Source organism: Vidua macroura, chromosome 14 (assembly GCF_024509145.1).
Source record: "Vidua macroura isolate BioBank_ID:100142 chromosome 14, ASM2450914v1, whole genome shotgun sequence".
Classification (NCBI taxonomy): domain Eukaryota; kingdom Metazoa; phylum Chordata; class Aves; order Passeriformes; family Viduidae; genus Vidua; species Vidua macroura.
The window spans coordinates 14,023,987-14,046,309 of record NC_071584.1 but is presented as its reverse complement, the minus strand read 5'-3'; the positions used below and the strand labels follow the sequence as shown (position 1 = coordinate 14,046,309).

The window sequence follows — 22,323 nt, the reverse complement described above, 5'->3', positions numbered from 1 at the left end:
CAAACCATTGTTCTTCATCCTGCCCCTCTTGGAGCAAATGTAAAGCAAACCAGCTTTAGCTTTCTGTCTGCAGGAATGTCTGCCTCAGCATCCCTTTGGCTGTCAGCCTGGAAAATGCCAGTGTTGGAGAGGTGGCGATACAGGGACTGCATCCTGAACAAAACCCAGTGTGCAAATTAAATGCAGAGAGGGCTGCTGGGACTCACCTTGGGCAGAGTCACTGACTGCTCTGGAAATGAGTTATTGCTTAGGGAATGGATTCTGCTTAAGCACTGTCCGTTTTGCAACTGTGGAGCAACTTTGTGCTGATTTCCAAACAGGACCTGAAAGAGCAGGCGAATGTTTGAGCTCAGCTTTGTGAGACGGCAGCTCCGCGGGATTTCCCCACCTGGCAGCAGCTCCCGAACCCAGCGCTGGGAGCTGCAGGTTTGCTCCGGGCATGCTGTGCCCTACAGCTCACTGCCATGCTGAGAGCTCCAGATCCCCACAGATCCACACGATTCCCTGTTAGCTAACCGGGCTGCTGTCAACCCCTTAATCCCAAAGCAGCTCATGAAGGGGAGCTGACAATGGAGCCTAAAGAAATTGTGCCTTTTTTTTTTTTTTTTTTTTTTTACCCTCGGATGCAATTTTTTACTAAAACTCTCCATCTTTTCAGAAGAAGCTGCTACCTGTGGAATAATCAGTGTTTTCAAATCTTTTTCTGAGGGTTTTTGTGTGTGTTTTGAAGGAGAAAAAAAAAAAAACCCACCAGAAGAAAAGCCCCAAGAATTTTTATACTGAATTGTTTCCTGCTTTCCTTATGGAGAAATAGCAGCTTTTATCCAAGGGATTTCTGCTGCATGGAGCTTTTTATTTTTGACAGACGGTTGCTTGCTTTTTTTAAATCTGAAATTGTTTAGCAAAAATGCCCTGGCTCCTGTGACTTGGCCAGCTGGAAGGTCTGGCTCATTATTAATGTAATTATTTACTCATTTGTTGTGGTAGAAGCAGAGCCCTCAGCCCATCCACATCAGCCTCAGGCATTGTGGAGGTTCCTGTGCAGATTTGGTGCAGATTTGGTGACCGTGTCTGGGGTGAATGGGATGGGGATGGCTCCAGAGAAGCATTTATGAGGATTTATGTGTGTCAGACTCCTATTTTAGAATGGAAATGTGTCTGTACATCATAAATATTCCGAGTGATTTACGTTCACTGGTTCGGGTGCCTTAGCCCCAGGAGTAGATAAATTGTGGTTTAACGTGTTATTTACACTTTCAGGAAATTCAGTGCCTTTGGAAAGCACTGGATGGAAAGTCCTGGAGGGAAGTTGACTCCTGGTGGGATGGATAACCAGCAGGAAAGGTTCTGCCAGATCCCAGGTCCCACTCTGCACAGAGCCCTGTGGGAAGTGTTGAAAAGCAACTTCTCAAATTGTTTTATATCTCTATAGATGAGTTTAATCCCTTTCTATTTCTACAGGAGTTTGGAAGTCCTATGTGTCTGAAATGATAGCAGGTAACACAATAGAGAGCTTAGCTGAATTTTAGTTATGCAGCTGAGCTAAATTAATTAACAGTAGTCTGTTTCAAATGTATGGCAGAGTAATACCAGTCTAGTTCTATGGAAAGATTCTTTGGGACTTAATAGTGAACTGGGAGTAATTGATTATGCAATCTGGTTAAGCAGATGATATCAGCAAGTCAGTGGGTAGGGTTTGGATTTGCCATTTTCCAGCAAGGATCCTTTGTGTTTGCTCTGTGAAGTCAGTCTACAATGGTGTCTGTGAGGGTGCCTGTAGTTCCTGAAATTCCCATGTGGATCATGGGTGTAATAACCTACCCTTCACTAAAGGAAAACTATTATAGCATAAAGCTTGCAGGCTCAGAGGAGGTACAGCTGAAAGGGAGAATTGAGTATTTTGCTAAGAACAGATAGGTGCTTATAAGGTCCTAAGCCAACTATCTAAGCCCTGTTCAATTAATGAAACACAATTTAAAGCAAAAAGGATTGGTACTAACCAAACCACTGCAATATAAGCTCTTCTAATTATGCAATAAGATAATGTTCACCAGATTAAAATTATAATTAGCTTAATTTAGAAATTGAAAAAGCATTAGATTTCTAGTTCTGGAACACCTAAAATGACCTCAAGGGGGGAAAGAAATTTAAAATCATTTGAGTATTGTTTGTGTGTTCACGTCTGTTGTTTTCTGAAGCACGGTGGGCTTGGGCTCCTGGCTTTGCTTGCCAGGACCTGATTGGGGAGCTTAGGAGAGCTTGGGGAGCTCTGGGAGCAGGGGCAGTGCAAAGGAGTGCCCAGCACTCATTTCTAGCCCCAGCTGCCTGCAGTCCCTCTGGTTCTGCTTTCAGAAGGCAGAAACATGCTGGCTACAATAGGGACTTTTGTTCTTTTTTGTTTTCTTTTTCCTCTTTCCTTTTCCCTATTCATAGATTTAAAGGCCAAAACAGACCATTAAGTCCAACTAATCTTACATCCTGCATGACAAAGGCCATCCCGCCCATCCCCTAATTCCTCAATACCGCGGCTGACCATGACCATGTGATTATATACCCTTCTGTAAATGCACTGGGAGCCTCTGTGTGCTCCAGGCACAGAGCAGGACCCCACTGAAAACACCCAGCCTTGATTTAAAGACTTTAAGTGGCAGATGATTTATCACATCCCTCATGAAACCATTCCAATGTATAATTAACACTTACAGTAAAAGAAGTCATTGGGACTGAAAGCACAGGGAGCTGTAACACAGAGAGTGCACAGTGTACAGTTGTGTTTGGTTATGAGGTAAGGAATCCAACAAATTGCTTTTTTTGTCTTTTCAGGGGAGAAACAAAGATATTTGAACCATTTGCATAGCATGGAAGCTCTTCAGCCCACCTTTTGAACGGGCTAGAGGTTTGCTAAGGAAGCTTTGAGGAGATGGAGTAATAAAGAAAAGAGGGTTTTATTATGCAAGGTCGAGTGGGAAACTTTTATTGGGAGGGTTTGGCCAGCTCCTAGTCCCATGGGGAAAGCAGGAGGAATTTGACTGTTGTGTGTTTCCCTTTTGGAAGGTCAAAGCCATTCCATACAATTGCAAAGCAGCATAAAAGAGAAACACTTATTCCTCTGTCAAGGCTGTCAAAAATGGAGGAGGGGAGGAAGTCCCAAACACTACATTTCATCAAAGCCCTGAAGGTAAAAATGATCTGCTGGCTTGAAATTTATCTTAATGAGCAAAATCCAGCCAATGAAACAGGGCGCAGATGAAAGTGACAGATGGAATCATTTAAAGTTTGATTCTTTGCATGAAAGAAAATAATATTTTTTACAAGTTATTTTTCTTCTGGTTGTTACAGTGTTCTGCATAGTGTCACAGCCAGATTAATTATCCTAAGTCTCTCAAAAATTCAGAGTTAGAGGGAGCTCTTGGAAAACTGTTATATCGCTTGGGACTTAGGCAGGTCCATAAAAGCTCTGTGCAGTAGGAGGACACATATTCTTGTAGGGAATCTCCTAAATTCTGATGCTGAGAGGTGCTGTCCTCCACCCCTTAGTGTGCAAGGCCAGCATTACGTTTTGTATATCTTTAACAGGGAAAGATGAGCAGGAAAATACATTATAATAATATCATCTCATCATCTCTTTGGACAGGTCATTCTTGCACAGTAACCTAGTGCACATCTGTGAGTAACAGCAGTGGACCCCATCCCTGTGAGAGGGCAGGAAACAAAGCATTGACCCCCTCTCCTCTGCCTACTTAATTTCTGATTATATCAATGAGCAGTTAGCAAAGGTTCAAGACACGAAGGAAGGTCATCTGCTGGCTTCTCTGATTTGAGCAGTGTCAGACTAGATGCTGTAGTACCCATAGCAAGTGTTTGACTGTGCAGCCCTCAGCCCGGGGTAATGAAAAACTCACATCAGATGGGTGAGGGGATGTTGAGGCTGTGGTGAGCCTGCTGCTGGTCCCCAGCCATCCTTTCCATGGATTCAGCATTCCCAAAGCTCTGAGCAGGAGGCTGAGACCAGGATGAGCTTTCTGTGCTGCTCAGCCCTCGCTGGGTGAGGTGGTGCTCACAGCACGGAGCGGGTACCCCACACCCATCTCCTGTGCAAGGCAAGGAGTGAAGGCTCTGGCCAGGAACACAATCTGCACATGCACTCCCTGCCACGTGGCTCTGCATCAGCTGGGAACAGAAGGAAGGGATTGCAAGGAATTTCTTCAGATGTATTCCTGCAGCAGATTAAAATAGCTGCTACTATTTTGATCCAGTGAAGTGGCAGCTCAGGCACATGCAGGACTGGCAGCATCTCCACAAAGAGGGATTCCAAGGGCAGCCTGGGACTGTAGTGATGCAAGCACAGGGCTGGCCACAGCCAAGGTGGTAGAATTTAGGATCAGGAGGTATAAATTCACACTGCCCCGGTTTCCTGTGAGTTATTGCAAAGTGTTGTAATGCTATGAACCCTGAGTGTTTTTGGGAAACCACAAGAAATTGCTGCGCTCAATATCTGTAATTTACATCCAGTCCAGCTGGGGATTTTCTGCTGAATTCTGTTGTAATGAGATTTTAAATGTTTAATTGTATTTTTGTTTTCTTTTCCAGAAATTTCAGTGTAATATAACATGAATATTCGGTTTCCCAGTGGACTCACGGCAGCAGTGGGGGGGGGGGAGTGTGGAGGAAAGGGAGCCTTTTCTTTTTTTTTAAGAGTTTTTTTACATATAACTGGAATGTGAAACTCCTGGTTTGTCTCTCATTTTTTATTTTATAGGGGGATGTTTGCTGTAGGCCTTTAGCAGCTTGGCAGACCTAGATTTGAAGTAAAAGAAAGAAAATTTATCTCTGCATCTTCAGCAACTGTGAATTATTTATTTGCTATTCCTGGTAAATCTGCAGTTGCAAAACCTCACTGTGAAATGAGCATTTCTTTGTTTCATTGGACTGTGGGATCACTCCCTGAAGATTCATCAGCCCTGCTGCTGGAAGAAGCTGTCCTCAAAGCTTTTATTATTATTATTTGGTAATGCTTGAGATTATTTTTGCTTCACCTTCATTTATTCTCCTGTTCATTTTAAAAACTAGGTAATTGCATGAAGTAATCTGAAATTTAAGATGTCCTCCTGAGATTTTTTTTTTGCACCTGCATCCGATCATATGTCACATAGGTTAATTCCACAACACTGTGTTGCCCAAATTCAGCATCAATTTCAACAAGTAAATATTTAGACAGCATCCAAGATGCAGTCTGTACACAGAATGACACTAAATTAAGTTAAATTGATACTTACTACTCTAGGATTGAAGAGTGTCCAGACAAAAGGTGGTACCAATTTAACCAAATCTATTTCAAAACCTTGAATAATTCACTGTGAAGGGCAAATTTCACCTTTCAGATGTCTTGAATGCCTTTGGACCACATCCCACTGTTTTCACTCCACACAGGACTACCTATTGAGATATTGAGGTAATATCATGTCTTTTCTCACTGTTCTTTCATGGCCATGTATTCTCCCTGGGTTTTGGGAAGATTTAACAAATATTTGTATGAGTCTTTTAACAGCCTTTTTCTTCAGTGTAAAACCACTGTTGAAGACCACCATATATTATCTTAGTCTCTTACCCACCTTAATCAGGCAAATGCTGCAGGTTTTGTCCTGAGCTAGGTCAGATACACCAGTTTTGCATTATATATCTTCAGGGTGGGCACAAAGTGTCCCTTGGACCATATGGTCTGCAGCCCTGGGCTTTGCTGGCTCACTCTCTAATTCCTCCTAATCTGCTCATAAGCACCTCCAAAAGGGTTCTTCACACACCTCACCAGTAATCTCTATCATTGCCTGGTTGCTCTTTGGATCTAATGCCAGATGGTATTAATATACCCATCACTGTAATTATCCAGACAAGCAAACAGTGGCAGGAGCAATCCCAACTTCTCACTTTTCCCACTGATTCAGAGGCATTCTTGAAAGAGCCCTTTCATCCCCATGGATCCTGTTCCCTGGAGTTGTCCCAGGCTGTCCTCATCAAAAGGGAATTTGATGTTTCAGCAGTTTCTCAGCCAGTTTCATGCTGGGAAAGAATCAGTGGTGATGGGGCAGTATCATTCATTCACCCTCCAACTGTTGCCCAGACACTTGGTACATGGCCAGGTGTCAGTCCCACATCAGGTCCTCCTTTAAAACCTTTCACAAGGCCAAGATCTATGTGTGAAATGGAAATTCTGCTGAAGCCTTGTAACTTGAAAGCTAGCCTGCCTTTTGTCTGGCTCCAAGATTTGCTGCAGTGAACAGCCTGGACAGAAGGTTTCTGATGCCATGTGTTGGGAAGGAGGTACTCCTGGAAGCTTCCTGCACCCAGCAAGTTCTGTGCAAATACCTCCTGCCAAGTTCATCTAAATGCTATGTGGTATTTAGACAAAGTTTATTTAGCATGGGCCCACAGCAAAATGAAACTGTAAGGGATTATATTGAAAGTATCTTAAAATTGTCTTGAAATTATCTTGTAAATTGGGTCCCTTGAGTATCGAGGTCTTTGGCTCAAGCTTTTAAAGGCTGCCCAGTTTACCACACACCCAAAGAGCTTTGGGCAATGTGTGTATTCAAGGAGGCAAGATCTATAAGTAGAGATAAATGCAAGAGCAGTTCAATAGCTGGAAAAAACAGAACTCTTTTGAACACCTCAGCCTTTCCAAGACCCATCTCCTATTACAGAGCAAGATGTTATACTTGCATCAAGTGTATTTGGTTTTAGGAATGAGCAGCACTGATGCCAGTGACAAGAAGGAAGACTTTGATGCCCACATCACAAAGAATATGCAAACTTGTATTATTCCTTTGATTAACTGCTCTCTGATATGTCAAGTCCATGAATAATCAAGCCTCATTTTCTAATTAGTTTACTCATCACCCCACTGCTCCATGCCTTCACTCATTTGCATACCCTGTACTAGATAAGGGCCTTATTCTATGAGATGCTAGCAGGGCTTCCACCTCTCTCCCACCACAGCATTTCCTTGGTCCTTTCCCAGATATTTCCTTGCTCTTGGCTTTGCTCCTTCTCCCATGCAATGACCATCTCACTGCTCTGTGCTTTTCCACTCATTTTAAGACTTGTTTCCTCAGGGAGTAGAGTGGTGTCTTCCACGCTGTCTGTCTCCTGGTGATACCTTTTGACTCCATAATCTGGTTTTACCCAGTCTCAAGGAGAAGTAAAAGGATCAAAGTTGCTGGTTTGCACATCTTATGGAAGTGGTGGAGGAGAGGTCTTTTTGGGGCAGCTGGGGACAAGGCTGGGGCACCCACTTCATCACTTTGAGGACAAATGATGGGAAAAGTGTTTTTGAATGCCATGGCCACAAACCTTAGCCATCAGCTATTCCAGACAAGATAGACAATTCCATAAAGGAAAGCTGCAGCAGTTGGGCTGGTGATGATTATGTTTGTTACTTTAATAAATATGTTATTTTCATGACACAGGAGGCTTTTCTGTACTGATTTCATCTATCTTCTCCCCCTTCCTGCACAGGTAGTATAAGATGAACCACATTACAAGGAGATAAAGCAGACCTAATAGCTCGTTTGCATTTCTTTTAATCAAGTTATTTTAATTGTGCTATTGTGCAAATAAGGTTTCCCCTCTCATCTGAAAAAGACTTCGTCCTCCCAGCAGCTGTGGGTGCCTCAGCAGTTGGGGTTACCCACAGCCCAGACCTGCCCATCTGCCCAGGGGGTTCAAGCTGGCTGCACTCCAGCCCTTACCTGTACCAAACAGTGACACTGGGACCTACTCAGGCTGAACTGATATGAGACTTGTTCCTTTCAATAAGCTGGAGGCCTTAATGTGTGGTTAAACTCTGTTTTACCCAGAAGAGCCTGCTTATCTCAAACTGATGTGTGTTTTCTTTTTGTTGGAGCCAAGCAGTCACCATTTGCCAGCCAAATGCAGAGGTGAAATTCAGATGCTGTGGCAACAAAGGTTTTCAGGAAGTACACAGGGATGTGATGATCAGCCCCAACGGATGAGCTAACAACAGTTTCCTAAAGCAGCAAAGATCAATCTAGGGCTTGAGGCACAAGGTGTTTTATTGATCTGTCTCTGGGCAAACACCCCGTGCCTTTGCATACAAACCCCTGATTTTCTGAATGTTCCCGTGGGTAATAAGAGAGGGTCAGCCCAAAATGAGATTCTTTAGCAGCTCAGCTTGGCCCTGCTATAGTGGAGGGAGGCAGCTGCTGACAGGGTGGGTGCAGAAGGGACCAGCCAGTGGCAGAGGACACTTGTAGGTGGGAGAGAAGAGGAGCAGTGGCCATACCCATGTGCTCATCTGGGCATGACCATGCACTGAGACATGGGGTGAGGGGTTTCTGTGCCAGCAGAAAAGGGTTATGTGTGGGGAGTGGGAACAGGGATCATGTGTTTGGGGTGTCTGGGGATGCCGTGTGTGCAGAAGGAGGTGGAGATTTTTTTCACTTGATGTTACTAGGTGCTCAGTGCTTTTGATGGACCTCTTAGCTTAAACCAGCTGCCCCGCCAGCCATCGAATCTTGCCTGTGCTGTGAAACCTTAACAGCTCTGCTCTGTTCTACTTTTATCTAGTTCAGAGCAATTTTCATTTCTTTAGTGCCTAAGCAAATGTTTTGGGTCCCTGGATCAAAGCTCGAGAGCATCATTTACATACTGTAAGTGAGAAGGCAGCAGACTGGAGACCATCAGTCATTACTGAAAGGATGATCATTGTTTGTTTAGCCCATTCCAAAATAATGGCTCTGCTGGGAACACCGACCCAGTATGCATCATATCTTTTATAGTATATATTAATTTAGTGTAGACTTTAGGCCATTGTTATTCTCTCCGTTTAATTCCCAGGTATTAGCATTCAGGATTGGTTTTAACTCACCATACAGCTTTGTTATTTCATAATGTAAAATAAATAAAACTGGAGGCAAACATTTTTTTAATAGAAATTACTGTGAGAGAGTGATGGATATAAAGCAGAGAAACATCTTTATAATTTTAAGGCTTGAATTTCAGAACACAGAGTTTTCATTAAATGGTGCAATCCATTCATTTTGGAGATCCAAAATGGAAGCAAATGAACTCAGTTGTTCTCATGCCTAGAATATTTGTGATAAAATTGCCTATTATTGTGAGTGTAAATATTTTCAAAATATTGTGGGCAACTGGAAAAAAATGCAGAAGACAGGAGAGGTTGCTCAAGGATGAAAGCCATAAAGAAATCACCTCCAAACACCACATGTACCTGCTGAGATTATTTAGAGAGAATTGCTTGAGAGGAGGGGAAAAAGGAGGCAAGTTTTTTGTTTGTTTGTTTTTGTTTTTTTTTTTTTTTTTTAAGGTTTTATGTTGAATAACGGTCTGTGGAGAGTGTTTACAAACTATTTTCTTTGCTGCCTGCTGTGCATAATAGAAAATTCAGTTCTAGGCTGATTGGCCAGGCAGAGAAACAGAGGCATCACAAGGGACAGGGAAGCAAAAGCTGAGGTGCTGTGATGGGGAGGGGAAGGAGAAGCTCAGACATTTCCAGCCCTACCTGAGATTGGGGGTTCCTGAAATGCAGCACCTCGGTGTAACATCACAGTATTGGAGCACCCAGTCAAACTGGGTTTGCCCAAACCCATGGTCCCACCATGGCTGCTTTTCCATGAAGAACAAGACACTGGGGATGGGGTGAAAATCTCCTTTAGCCAGAAACCTCTTATTTTTATTATTGCTTTTTTCTTGCAAGGCTGCAGTTGTCACAGGCATTAATTGCCTCGACATCAGTTGTACCAAGAAGGAAAGGAAAGCCTCGGGCTCACTGGCTGTGTTGTGCTCCATGGCCCTGCCAGGTCTCGGCACACGGTGTGGGGATGTGTCCCTGTGGAATGGCACGGGGCGAACACGGGGTGAGCACCCATGTGCTCCCACCCACCGGCCTCGTTGAACAGCCACCAGCTGCTGGAGGGCTAAACAACATTTGCACACAAATATACACAGGACTGTAATCAGAGATAAATCCACAGAGTCCTTGTTGTTATTGTTTTATTTACAGAACACTCTCGTTGCGCAGAGCGGTTTTGAAATATGCTGACAGAGATAGCACAGGTATTTGCTACCTGTGCAGAAACCACTTGGGGCATCAAGAAAAAACAGTCGATGCACTACCTCTCCACCCAAAAAACCCCAAAACAAAACCAAAACACTGGGTGTTGATGTGAGGTGTGGAGAGAGAGTGGACAGCTCGCTGCCCAGCGACGGAGTGTGCGTGTGTGCTGGACGGGCGGGACGGTGACGGCGGCTCCGCGGCCGCGCCACTGCCATGACCGGGGCCGGTCCCTGCGGAACACGGCCCGCTCCGGGCACAGGGCCGCGCACGCACTGCCGGGGACGCGGCCCTCCTCAGGCCGCCCGCTCCGGCACGGGCACAGGGGGACAGGGGCACAGGGGGACAGGGGGACAGGGGGACAGGGGCACAGGGGGACAGGGGTACAAGGGCACAGGGGGACAAGGGGACAGGGGCACAGGGGACAGGGGGACAGGGGCACAGGGGACAGGGGGACAGGGGCACAGGGGCACAGGGGGCACAGGGGCACAGGGGCACAGGGGGCACAAGGGCACAGGGGCACAGGGGGACAGGGGCACAGGGGCACAGGGGGCCGGAGCATCGCGGGCCGGCCGCGCTCAGAGCACACTCGGGTGTGCGCGACGGCTGCCGCCGGCGGGAGCGCCGGTCCCGGTGCCGTGCCAGTACCGGTCCGTCCGTGGAGCGCGGTGCCGGTATGACTCCAGTCCTGGCGCCGTTCCCGGTGAAGTCCCGGTGCCGGTCCCGTTCCCCGTCCCATTCTCGGTGCCGGTGCGGAGCGGCCTCGCGGGGCGGGGCGGTGCCGGCGCGGCCCCGGGGAGGGGGCAGGGGGCGGTGCCGGTGCCGCTCCCGCTCCGGTGCCGGTGCCGGAGCGGCCGCGCGGGGCGGTCCCGGCGGGGGCGGGGCCGGGAGGGGGCGCGGCCGCGGCGGGGCGGGCGGAGGCGCGCGGCGGGGCCGGGCGCGGGGGCTGCCGGGAAGGGCCGTGGGCAGCGGCGGGCGATGGCGGCGGCGCGGGTCCCGCCGCGGCGGAGGCGGCGGCGGCTGCGGAGGCTCTGAGCGGGGCGGCGGCGGCGATGCGCGGCGCTCCCGGCGACGATGGAGGACCGGTCCCACAAGGTGCTGCTGGCGCTGGTGATGCTCTTCCTCTTCGCCGTGATCGTGCTGCAGTACGTCTGCCCGGGCACCGAGTGCCAGCTCCTGCGGCTCCGCGCTCTCAGCCCCGCCGCCGCCGCCGACCCGTACCGGGCGGAGGACGAGACGCCGGCGCGTTTCGTTCCCCGTTTCAATTTCTCCGCCGACGACTTGCTGCGGCGGGTGGACTTCAACATCAAGGGGGACGACCTGATCGTGTTCCTGCACATCCAGAAGACGGGCGGCACCACCTTCGGGCGGCACCTGGTCCGCAACATCCAGCTGGAGCAGCCCTGCGAGTGCCGCGCCGGGCAGAAGAAGTGCACCTGCCACCGGCCCGGCAAGCGGGAGACCTGGCTCTTCTCCCGCTTCTCCACCGGCTGGAGCTGCGGGCTGCACGCCGACTGGACCGAGCTCACCAACTGCGTGCCCTCCGTGGTGGACAGCAAGAAGGAGGTGCGGCTCCGGCCCTCCAGGTGAGGCCGTGCCCCGGGGGGCTCCCCGCGGGACGGGCGATGGCCCGCGGGGCGCAGCCGAGGCGGGGATGCTGCGGCGGCGGGAGGAGGAGGAGGGGGAGCGCGGTGGGAGCCGAGCATCCCGGCACGGAGCGGCTGGCACCTCCGGGAGCCGCACCGGCCCGGGGCCACCGCGGTGGGCACAGCGTGCCCCGAGCTCTGCAGGGCGAGCAAAAGCTGCCCCGCTCCGCCGGCAGGGAGGTGATGGAAGTGATGTCCCGCCGGCTGTCGCGGTTGTGACCGCTGGTGGGGAGAGGCCGGGGGTGGTGAGCCCGGTGACACGGGAACAGGCCTGGCAGCCCCACAGCTTGGGGACCCCCGGAGCAGCTCTCGCAGGAGAGAGGGTGCTTCTGCTGCCTGCGAGCTTCCCCCAGAGCTTTTCCATCTTTGGCTGTACAGAGCTCCTGCGGCTCCAGTGTGCGCCAAAGAATTACTGTTGGTTTTGGGAGTGTTGGTGAGCCATTGTATCTTCTTGGTACCTGAAGTTTGGCTTCAGGATGGTGGCCATGCAAAGTAAAGGTTGCTGTTATGGCTGAGTTACCTGCAAATATTTGCATTGTTCTTCAGCCCTAACCTTGATCATTTTGTGCTTGCATTTTGAATTTTAGTGGCACTGCTCTCTCTTTTTCCCTGGATCTTCCTTTGAAGTTGCCCACCTCCCCTGACCATAGCAAGGGGGTTGCCTAAAAGTTGCCCCAGCCTTTCAGAAGCCACGGGGCTTTTCCTCCTGAGCAGCGAGGACCTGCTTCCTCCTCTCCCAGAGCTCTTTGATCAGAGCCCACCTTCAGTCGTAACAGAGCTTGTCTGTGGCTGTACCATGTAGCAGAACTGCTCAGGGTTTCAGTGTCTCTTCCCCTTCTTTTGTGGGAAATTAGAAGCTAGAGTGTCACTCTTATTGCACTGTGAGACTAATGGCAGGTCCCTTTACAAAGAGGGTACTGTTATATATCATGCTATCTGAAGTCAAGTCTAAGCACAGATTCACTTGTAATACAAAGCAATTTCTTTCTAGAATTCCTTTTATATAGTGTGACACTACACTGCCATCTAGTAGAAAAATGCTTAGCATCATTATGGTCCTGTACCCAAGGAGCAGCTCTTCATCAGACTTGGCTATTGTGTATCCTGCTCTTTTGTCTTCCCTACTGCTTTAAATTTTAATTGTCTTAACTTTTGTGACATCCCATTTGCTAACATCAGGATCAATTCCTTGCTGTGTGGGTCTGTTAGCTTCCTGGTTTCAGGCTGCTGAGCCTTGCAGCTACATAGTTTATTTTACCTATCCTATAAACATGTTGTTTGTCAGCAGAAATATAAATCACATAACATGTGCTCTGTTTTGCTGTACTGCTTCCAGTGATACATGTTCCTCTTTCTTCAGAGATGGGCCTGGCCTGCAAAGCTGCACCTGTTGGTCAGGGGTTTCCTTCCTTTCCTAGAGACAAGTCTGTCTGTGCCCTCCAGAAAAATGGGAGGCTCCTTGTCCTGAACCCACCACCTGAGGGGGAAGGGAACATCAGGCTCAGAGAGCTGGGAATTTGTCTGCAGCTTTTGGCTTTGTATTTTTCTTTTCCTTTGTTGGATACCAGACATGCTTTCCTGAGTTGGAATGGAAGCGGTGCATGTACCTGCTCAGGAGTTCAGAGCAATGGTTCCTCATCCTATAAACAATGTCTGCTGTCACAGCTGACTTCTGACAGGTCACTAGGACCTGTGACTTGGGATTGAAGCCAGGAGAGAGGGAGGAAAATGAAGCTGTGATGATTTTCTGTTAGGTAGAGGTCTACTCTCTCAAAGCCTTCCAAATGATATTATACTTTTAATAACCTAATTACACAGCTTGCTGAATAGCTACAGTTATTCTCCAAAAAAATGTCTTGACAAGCAATTATTTGGACTGCAATTTCTAAATGTTTAAAAAATACAGGAAGAGAAGTTCTTAAATGAACAATAGTCCTTTCAAGTCTTTCTGCCCATTTTAATACCTCGTCTTTAATTTTAGTTTGTGCTCTCGATTTATCAGTGGTTCAGCTGACAACTGGTTAATTAGCAGCTCTACCTACTGCCAGCAGCACACAGGAAGTCTAAGCCCTTTCTGGGCAGATAAAAGCTGCTTTCAGAGCAGCAGTAGGTGCGGGACGGGGTGTCTAAGCTGGGAAGCCGTGCTGGCCCCAAGTGGGGTCAGCCTGGCTATTCCTGAACTGAGGTTTTAGGGGGAGGCCTGACCATCCTGGGTCATACGTGCTCGTGGGAACGGAGAAGAAGTCACATCCCTGGTGTGCAGATCCTGAGAGAAGGGGAAGCAACTTGGAGGAGTGCAAGGCCCATTTGGGGAGCATTGTGAGGGCAGGGACAAGAATTCAATCAGGAGCAGAGAAGAATTTTCTCAAGTGAACCTTGGCTTGACAAGGGTGGGCATGCCTTGTAGTTGAGGTGATTGAAAAGTGAGACCTATTGTGAGAGTCATGTGAACTCCTTGGCAGCTGCATCAAGCAGTCAATAGTTACTGTCTTGGGGCTGTGTAGCCTTGTCTGGAAATACCCAAATGTTCCATCAAACCTTTTAGCTTGCACATATGTGTGATTGCTTTGCACAGATGTTTGTCTTTTCAGGCGTGGTGAGTCTTTTTGTCAGATTGCTGGGTACCTGGGCTGGTCTCTAGGGGCCTTTTGTTTTGTTTAAAAGTTGAGTCTTTGTTAGACTGGGGGAAACTCTGTCCTGGACCATGCAATGCTCAGCACCAGGTGCAGAGCATCTCTGTGGTAGGATGTGATGGGATCAGCCTGGAGGGTGTACACATGAAGAACCTTGCTGCCTGCAGCAGTCATCCTGCAGTATCTGCTCTTAATTCCGTTAGTAGTCTGCCTCTGCTTTGTCTGGAAATTGCAGGTTTGGAGCACAGATTCCTTCACTGGAGCAGTAGAAATACTCAGGATGGCTGTTGTGCTTTAACACAATCCTGAGGTGGATTTAACATCATGGTCCTTTCCTGTCTGTGAGCATATAGGTTCCCAAAACTTCCTTTTCTTTGTAATGGTGGCTTGTGCTCCTTAATAAGTAGCAAGCAGGTAAATAGATCTTCTCATTCTTTGGTTCTTTCTTCCCCTGGAGAAACGTGGTTCTCTGGGTGTGGAGGGAGGGATTTTTGGGTTTCTCTCCTTGGATCCCAATGGAGTGCATGTTCTGTATGCTCCTGTTCCATCAGCCCTGCTCGCTGCTGCAGCATCCGGAAATCACGGAAGAGGGAAGGGGGAAGGTGTAGGCAAAATTGCTGCTTTCAGTGCTCTGGTTCTGCCACTTGGGAGGTGTGTGGAATGGGCTGATGGTGGTGGCAGAAAGGAGAGGATTGTCTCAGCTTCTTGGCACCAGTGGTGAGAAAGGAGAAATGTGCTTTTTCCTAGTCATGAGTGACTGACTTGGGTCACTTGATTGATTGTGGAAGCCTCAAAGCTTTTGGCACACTGAATGGAGGCAGCATCCAAAGTGTAACAGTGCATCACAGAACTGAGATTTCTCTCAGCTCTGGCTAATTATTATGGGAAGTGTCTGCTGGAGTTGTCTATAGCAGTAAATCCAGTGGCACCATTGCAAGGAACAAAAGGCCTTGAGGTTAGACAGGAAACTGTAATGAGACATAGGAGCAAATACAGGTACCAGCATTCTTAAGTGGTGTCATGGCTTTGTCCCGTTGTTGGGTGAGAGATGTGGCTGTGGTTGAAGGTCAGGCTGTATGTGATGTTCCTCCTGGGTAGCGTTAAAGGAAGGAGATGTTCCCTGTTGAAAGGAGAAGGAGCTTGTAGAACTGCCTCTGGAGCCAGAAAGTCTGAGATTGGAAGAAACTTCATGCTGCTGGTACAAGCCTGTTGGACCAGGTTGGTGCCTGCTGGCTTTTGGGAGGCCTGATGTTGGCACCAGGTGGTTGTGATGTGGGGCAGAAGCCGCTGGCGATGCATGGGTGTTCTTATCTTGTGCCTGCACGTTAGTGCAACTCTTCCAAGTTGAGTCTTACGAAAATCTGAGAGAAAAGGTTAAAATATTTCCTAGCAAACTGGAAACACTTATAGTGTGTGTCTCTGTTGGCTGAACAGATTAATCCACGTGCTCTTGAAAATGTGGAGTCATCTACTCTGAGGCCGGCAGTACTGACTCTAAGTGAGGTGGGGTTAGTTTGGTTTTTGTTTTCCCCACAGAGAGTTTCTGTCCTGGTGCTGTGTGTATGTAGCTACGAAGGTATTTGTAACAGTTTCCCAGTGAACTGCTTTGGTGTGGAGGGGGAAAACCATCACCAAAGCACTGCCAGGGAGAGAAAATTTATTTGTAGGGTTTGGTTCTTAGCAGCTGTTGAGTGTGCCTCTCCCTTCTGCAGAGGTGTTACGTAGCTGTGCAAGTGGATGAACTCCATGTTTGACCTGTAGTGGTGGAAGTTAAGCCCCATAAATCAGCACTAAACCCCTTGTAGGCAGAAGAGGTGCTTTAGGGTCCCACGGCGCCCCGAGACTTTGGGTGGATAATGCAGTCTGCAGCAGGAGGTGGACAATTTAAAACCTCTGGAGCTGGTGGAGCAGACACCATTTCCAAGGATAGAGTCCCCCAGTGCTGCTCCTTTCAGGGTGAAGCCTGGGGGGCTGCTCGGGGAGAGAGGGGACCAGCACAGCTGAGCTGGAGGCTGTGAGCGAGCAGATGGGGTGACCTGCTGTAGCTTGGGCTCTGGCCAGAGCACCAAGAGGGTGCCTGGCTGCCCTTGAAATATGCATCACTGAACCCCCCCAGGAAAAAAATGAGAAAAAACCAAAACAAAAACAAACAAACAAACAAAAAAAAAAAAGAAAAAAAACCCAAAAAAACCTAAACAAACAAAAAACTCAAAACAACAAATCACCAAAACCACCAAACAAAAAAAAATCCCAATGAAAAACCAGAGCTTTTGCAGACGTGATGCCAGCCCTGAGTGACTCTGAGCTGCTTCATTGATCAGCAAGATTTCCTAACAACCCTGCTTGTTTCAGCCTGGTGTTTGCAGGGTGGGATTTGCAGTGAGTGCTATCTTGCCACCCACAAACCTCCAGCAGCTGAATTTTCCTGCATGGCACCTGTTGGGACCAAAGCAGTAGGAGCAGTGGATGAGCCTACAGAGTGAAAAAGGGGTTTTGAGGGAAAGGGCAAGGCACTATTTTCATAAGTTTCCTTCACCTAATCCCATTACAAGGACTAACCTTGAAAGTCTTGGTTATAAACTTAAGTTCATGGGTTTTTTAGGTTTGGACTATAGGACTTGTAAAGCTCTCTAAATTGGTATTGCTGATTTTGCAGATAAAGTGTTGGACTTCTTAAAGGGATTTAAAAATAATTTTGCATATTAGGTCTCTTCAGTTCTCTAAGTCTTTAATGAAGTGCAAATTGACTTTTAGTTATTTGAAAGTATATGTTTCCTACTGCCTTTAAATTTTGAGAATTTCTTGTGGGTAGAGAGAGGTCATTAATTGTTGCAGAAATAACCCCCAGTGACTGCAGTAGAGCAAGATATGAGGCACAGGTATTATAGTTTGAATTGTTTATTCCATATGTTATCTGAGTTGATCCTCCCTAAAGAAGAGAGTAGGAATTTGAACACTGTGGCATGGTGCTGCTGTACTAAGAATTAATTACTTTTTATTAAAAGGGTACCTTTCTGTTAATTTTTCTTTTGGATTTTATAAATATTCAAATTAAACTATAAATAAATGCTTTGACTGATTGTGCCTTGTGATCCCTCTTGATAACTTTATAACCTTTAATAAAGGTTATCAAAGATGCTTGGTATCAGGCATTACCAATCAGTTATTTTTATTAAAAGACAGATTTTTGAGTTTAACAAGTCGAGCATTGGTTCTGAGACATATTAACTGAGATTAATTTGTGCTTCATTTATTTAAGCTGAATTGTCAGGAATCATGTTCTCTACTGATGTAAATGTCGGCAAAAAGGACTTATTAGTAGATTTGATTGCTTTTTAAATTTAAGTAGTAGAGATGCACTGGCATGCCTAAGAGAATTGGTCTGTTTCTGTGAACAGTTCAGTGCCTAATGAATCACTTCAATGTACTTTTCTGAAGGAAAGCAGAGCAATTTAAATGTGCAATGCATTGATTTACCTCAAATGGATTAGGCCTTTGTGTGCAATCCTTTGCATTAATTTACTTTCTCCACAACTGTAATAATAAAGGCAGCATTTCTGTATGGCAGTGGTCCAAATTAGCTCACGTAACTTGCTAGAAAGAAAAAATAATTGATATGTGACTGAAAATGGGATGTTGGAATGGGTCTTTCTGAGAAGACACAGGCTGTGGGTAGTGCAGCAGGGTCCAGGATGCCTCTGGGAGCCATGCCAAGGGCAGGACAACTGGGCTGGATGGAAGCCATGTCCAATGAACCTTGTGTCAAAGGTTTTCTTGACATTTTTATGGAAAAAAAAGTTATATGTATATATGTATTTGTGATTTGGTGCAACTCTAAGATTTTGGTGATGTGGACAAGTTTATCTTTTTTAAGTTACTGAAGAAATAATACAAAATCTTGTAACTCCAGCGTATTCAGCTTATTTTATTCCTGCAGTAACTTTTCAGTCATCTCTTCCCCTCCCGTAAGCTCAACCTGCTGAGCAGCCAAGTGGCCAGGGTGCAAAACTCTGGGTAATTCCTTATTTAACCACTTTCCTGCAGCAATGGTGCCTGGGCTTTGTTTCACTGTGTGGGGATTACTGTGGGTGAGCAGCCCTCAGCCATTTTTGGAATTATCCTTGTAGGCTCCTTACATACTTGTGAGGATTAATCTCCCTTTCCCTTCTCGATCAGATAATTCCCATTGCTGGATAGCTGCCTGCCCAGATGTAAATACACAGGGAAGCAAAGCTGTGGAGCATCCCCAGCTGCTGCCTTCATCCCTTGGGAGCCTGGTTCCTTGCTCCCAGCTTGGGAGTGGAATTCTTGCCCCAGCAGTGCCTGAGTCTGCAGCATCTTGGGTGGAAGCAAAGTCGACCAGGACAGGAGATGTGGGACTCTCCTTTTCTATGGGATGATGGAGGCAGCATGGTGACTGGGGTGGGGGGGGAATGCCATTCCTACCTCCTTCTTCCTCCTCCTCTTCTTCCTTGGCAGCTGGCAAGCGTGGATTATTGTTTGTGATTGACTTGCTGATGCTGGCAATTGTACATTGTGTTCTGGGACTAATAGGGTAGCACCGAATTATTCAGGCGTTATTGAAACGAATCACATTTGTGATGAGTAATGAGTAGGAGACCTTGGTATTTATGAATAATTAACACGGTAAAGTTTTTCTTAGACATGAAGAAATTATTTAATTTCTACTGTGAACACTCTGTAAAATTAATGAAAGATAATTGCATTTGCTAATGTGAGACTAAGAAGCCAAAGCAATCTATTCTTTTGCATTTAAGTTCACATTGCTGATGTAAACAGCCAATGTAGATTTCCTTTAATATGTTTTCATTGGGTGGGACCTGTGTTTAACATTGAGTGGGGTGGGTTTTGTGGAAATAGAAAAGTCTAAACACTTAATTTGCTGGTGCCTTTTCCATCCACTCCCATGTCTCTAGGTGGATAGTGAATGTATGCATATAACAAGATAATGTTTTTGAATAAGTGGCAATTAGGACCAGCTTTTTTTCTTCTTCCCTGACTTTAGCCTTCTTTCTCAGCTGTTCATGCTTTTAAAGACAGAATCCATTTAAGCTATTATATACAGCTTTGAGTGAAATCTCTTTTTTAGTCTTGGAAAAAATCATTAGTCTTTAGAGGCCTATAAATCATAAGATCCATTAGGGGTGAGACTCAAATCATGTTATTTCTTGCTTCTCAGCTGCTTATCCAACTCCGAAGGAGTCAAACTTTTGATGTAATATAACTAAATATATGCAGCTATGAGGGAGATAATCTTGCAGCATAAATGGTTTTGCACATCTCCATAAAGGCATGAAGAAGAGTATGCCTTTCATGAGATCCTTGTAGCAAATGCTCCTAATTTCCCGTAATCAAAAGGATTGTGCAGTTTTGATGCTCTTAGAGGTCCAAGTAGCTGGAAGATCAATTCTGCCATAAATCCATTTTTTTTTGTTAAGTTAAAACATTGCAAGGCTCCCAGCAATGGCAATCTGCTCATTCACTGCTCTGTTTGAACTGTAAGATCCTTCGGCAGACGCCCAAATCGAGTGACTGAAACACTCTCTGCCACTGATTATTTTCTCCAGCCTTCCTTGGGTTCAGAGAAAAGCAACTATTTTAACCCCCCTGTTAAGCAAAACAATGTTTCCTTGGTCAGAGCCAGAGAAGCTGCTTTTGAGAGTTTCTTTTTCAGGGTAACTGAGGGGAGAGCATTTCCTTTTGCCTGTGGGAAAGTTAGTCCCTGGAGCAATCCCAAGCCATTCTGAGGTAGCAAGGTTTTTTTTTTTTTATTGTGGGATCAGAGAAAATTATTTGGAATAAGCTTGTATCCTGCTTAAGCAAAACCTACCAGGTATTAACTTTATCATGTTTTTTTGCCAGCAGTTAACTCATCTTGATAGTGAAGGTACTGTGGGGGTTCTCCTCCCCATGGAGGACTCCAAGGGGACTGGAGGTGGGAGGAGGCATCTGTCCCTGCAACATTTCCAGAAGAGTGGCCTTTTTTGTTCCTCCTGGAACTAATTCCAGCGACTGTAGAAGGGTAGGAAGATGGCTGTGTGGCTTCTGCCTTTCACAGAGCTGTTCCTTTTTCTGTGGGGGTGTTGGATCTAATCAGAACTGTGGTAGCACAGAGAAGGGAGAAGACAAAAGAAATGTCAGACACAACAGGATGTGCCTGCTGGATGCTAGCTGAGTGACTTGCAAAAACATAAATGGCATAAATTAGTCTTTAACTCCTTCAATTCTTGCTGCAAGTCAGTCTCTGGTAAGAGAAAAGGCTTGTCTTGGCATGGTCACCACATTTTCTCTTTTACTAAGTGCACATTTTTAGCCAAAACTTCAGTAGGTTTGGGATTTTTTTTTTTTTTTTTACTTTGGTGATTTCCAGTAACTATAGGTCAATAAAATGTGGGGTAGAATTTTTGCTTTCAAATGCAGCTGACTATAAGGGTCAGTTGTTTGGCTTGCAGGTGGCGTGTTGCTGCTGGGGTCTGTATGCTTAATTCTGGTCTGCATGAAGGAAAAGTGGTACACAAACATGAGTGGGATTGGAGAAGCCAGAACATTATACCTGGGATGAGTCCTGTCTTCATCAGCAAGTCTGTCATCTCCTCTCAGCCACTGCCTCGTCTGTGTAATTCAGCTCTTTGCACATGGATATCTTTCCATCTGTACATAGAATAAAGGGTGTTGGGTTTCCCAGCCTGATTGCATGCAGTAGCTTTGCTGCCTATGTGACTAGTCCTAGGCAGAGGCACTGGAAATATTTGTGTTCAGTTTGAATTTGGGGAGCTGTAGTATTTAAATAGAAGACCAGAGTGCTGTGGTGATAGGTGACTGCAGCCTGCTGTGTATGTGCTGGTGTCCTGGGAGGGTTGTGGCGTTCCTTCCCTTCCCAGGAAGGTAAGAAGGAAGCTCCCTTGTCCATGTGGCTGCTGATTGGGGTCACACCACTCAGTGCTTCCAGGCTGGACCTCTTGCATCATCTTGGTTTCACTCCTTTTCATGGATGAAGCAGTGTACAACTTTGCTCTTTGAAAGGAAAAAGTTAGGAAGATCCTAAGTACAGTTGTCCTAAAGTAAGATCTAATCATGCTCTAAAGTTGTGTTTGTGAACCTGGTGCTCTGACTGAAGGGTGTAGTGAAAAAAGCCAGGACCTGCCTGCCCTCCAAACAGGAGACTTTGGGTGTCTGACACCAATCAATGGTGTCCTGACCAATCAATAGGAGTGAAACTGCTGTGCTTTAAGCTGCTGCTTTGTCTGCTGGCTGTCAAGGCTGCAGCTGCTCAGAGTGGAGGGGACTAGACCATCAGAAGGCACAGTGGTAGCAGAGACCTAGGAGAAGTTTCAGTTCCTTGATATGAGACTTCCTTCAGAAGTCGGTTCCTTGTATCTCTTAAACTCTGTTAATTTGCAAGACTATCCTGTATTGCCATTTAAGTCAGTCCTGCTTCAGATAGACCCCAGGTGAGCCCATAAACACAACAAATGGATTTTGCAAAGTAGAGTTATGAAAGCCTTTTTTCATCCCATTTCCAGAGAAGAGGCAGAAAAGAAATGAAAAGAGTAGTTGCACCTGCAGCTGCTGTTCCTGAGATGAGCCAGCCTTCTACTGGCTCACTTTCCATGCTGATAGTTGCATTTTGGATGTCAGCAGTGTTCTGGGTTGGAATACGAGCACTCTCAGAATTTTATGGATAGAAACAACTTCCTTACTGAGTTAGATTTATGGGGTAGTGCTGATAATACCTGCCGGAGATTGGAGCTCGCAGTTTGCTAGCAGTGATGCAGAACAGCTGAACAAGAGGGCAGTGGCTAGGGATGAGTTTTGACTGGGAAAGAGTTCTGCAAGCTTCTTTATCACCCAGTATTTTGTGGCATAGTTAACATGCTACCGTGTGCAAGAGGAAATTGCAGTTTTGCTAGAAATACAATCAGCAGAAAATACT

General features: G+C 46.4%; 1 protein-coding gene across 1 annotated transcript in view; it reads left to right on the top strand.

Annotated features, from left to right (window-relative positions):
- The first annotated feature begins 11,084 nt into the window (after window positions 1-11,084).
- Window positions 11,085-22,323, top strand: part of HS6ST2 (heparan sulfate 6-O-sulfotransferase 2) — a 128,208-nt gene continuing 116,969 nt past the window's right edge. Inside the window, exon 1 of the mRNA XM_053990551.1 lies at window positions 11,085-11,676. Within this exon, the coding sequence (XP_053846526.1) occupies window positions 11,165-11,676 (512 nt within the window). The 5' untranslated portion in view covers window positions 11,085-11,164. The remainder of the gene's footprint in view (window positions 11,677-22,323) is intronic.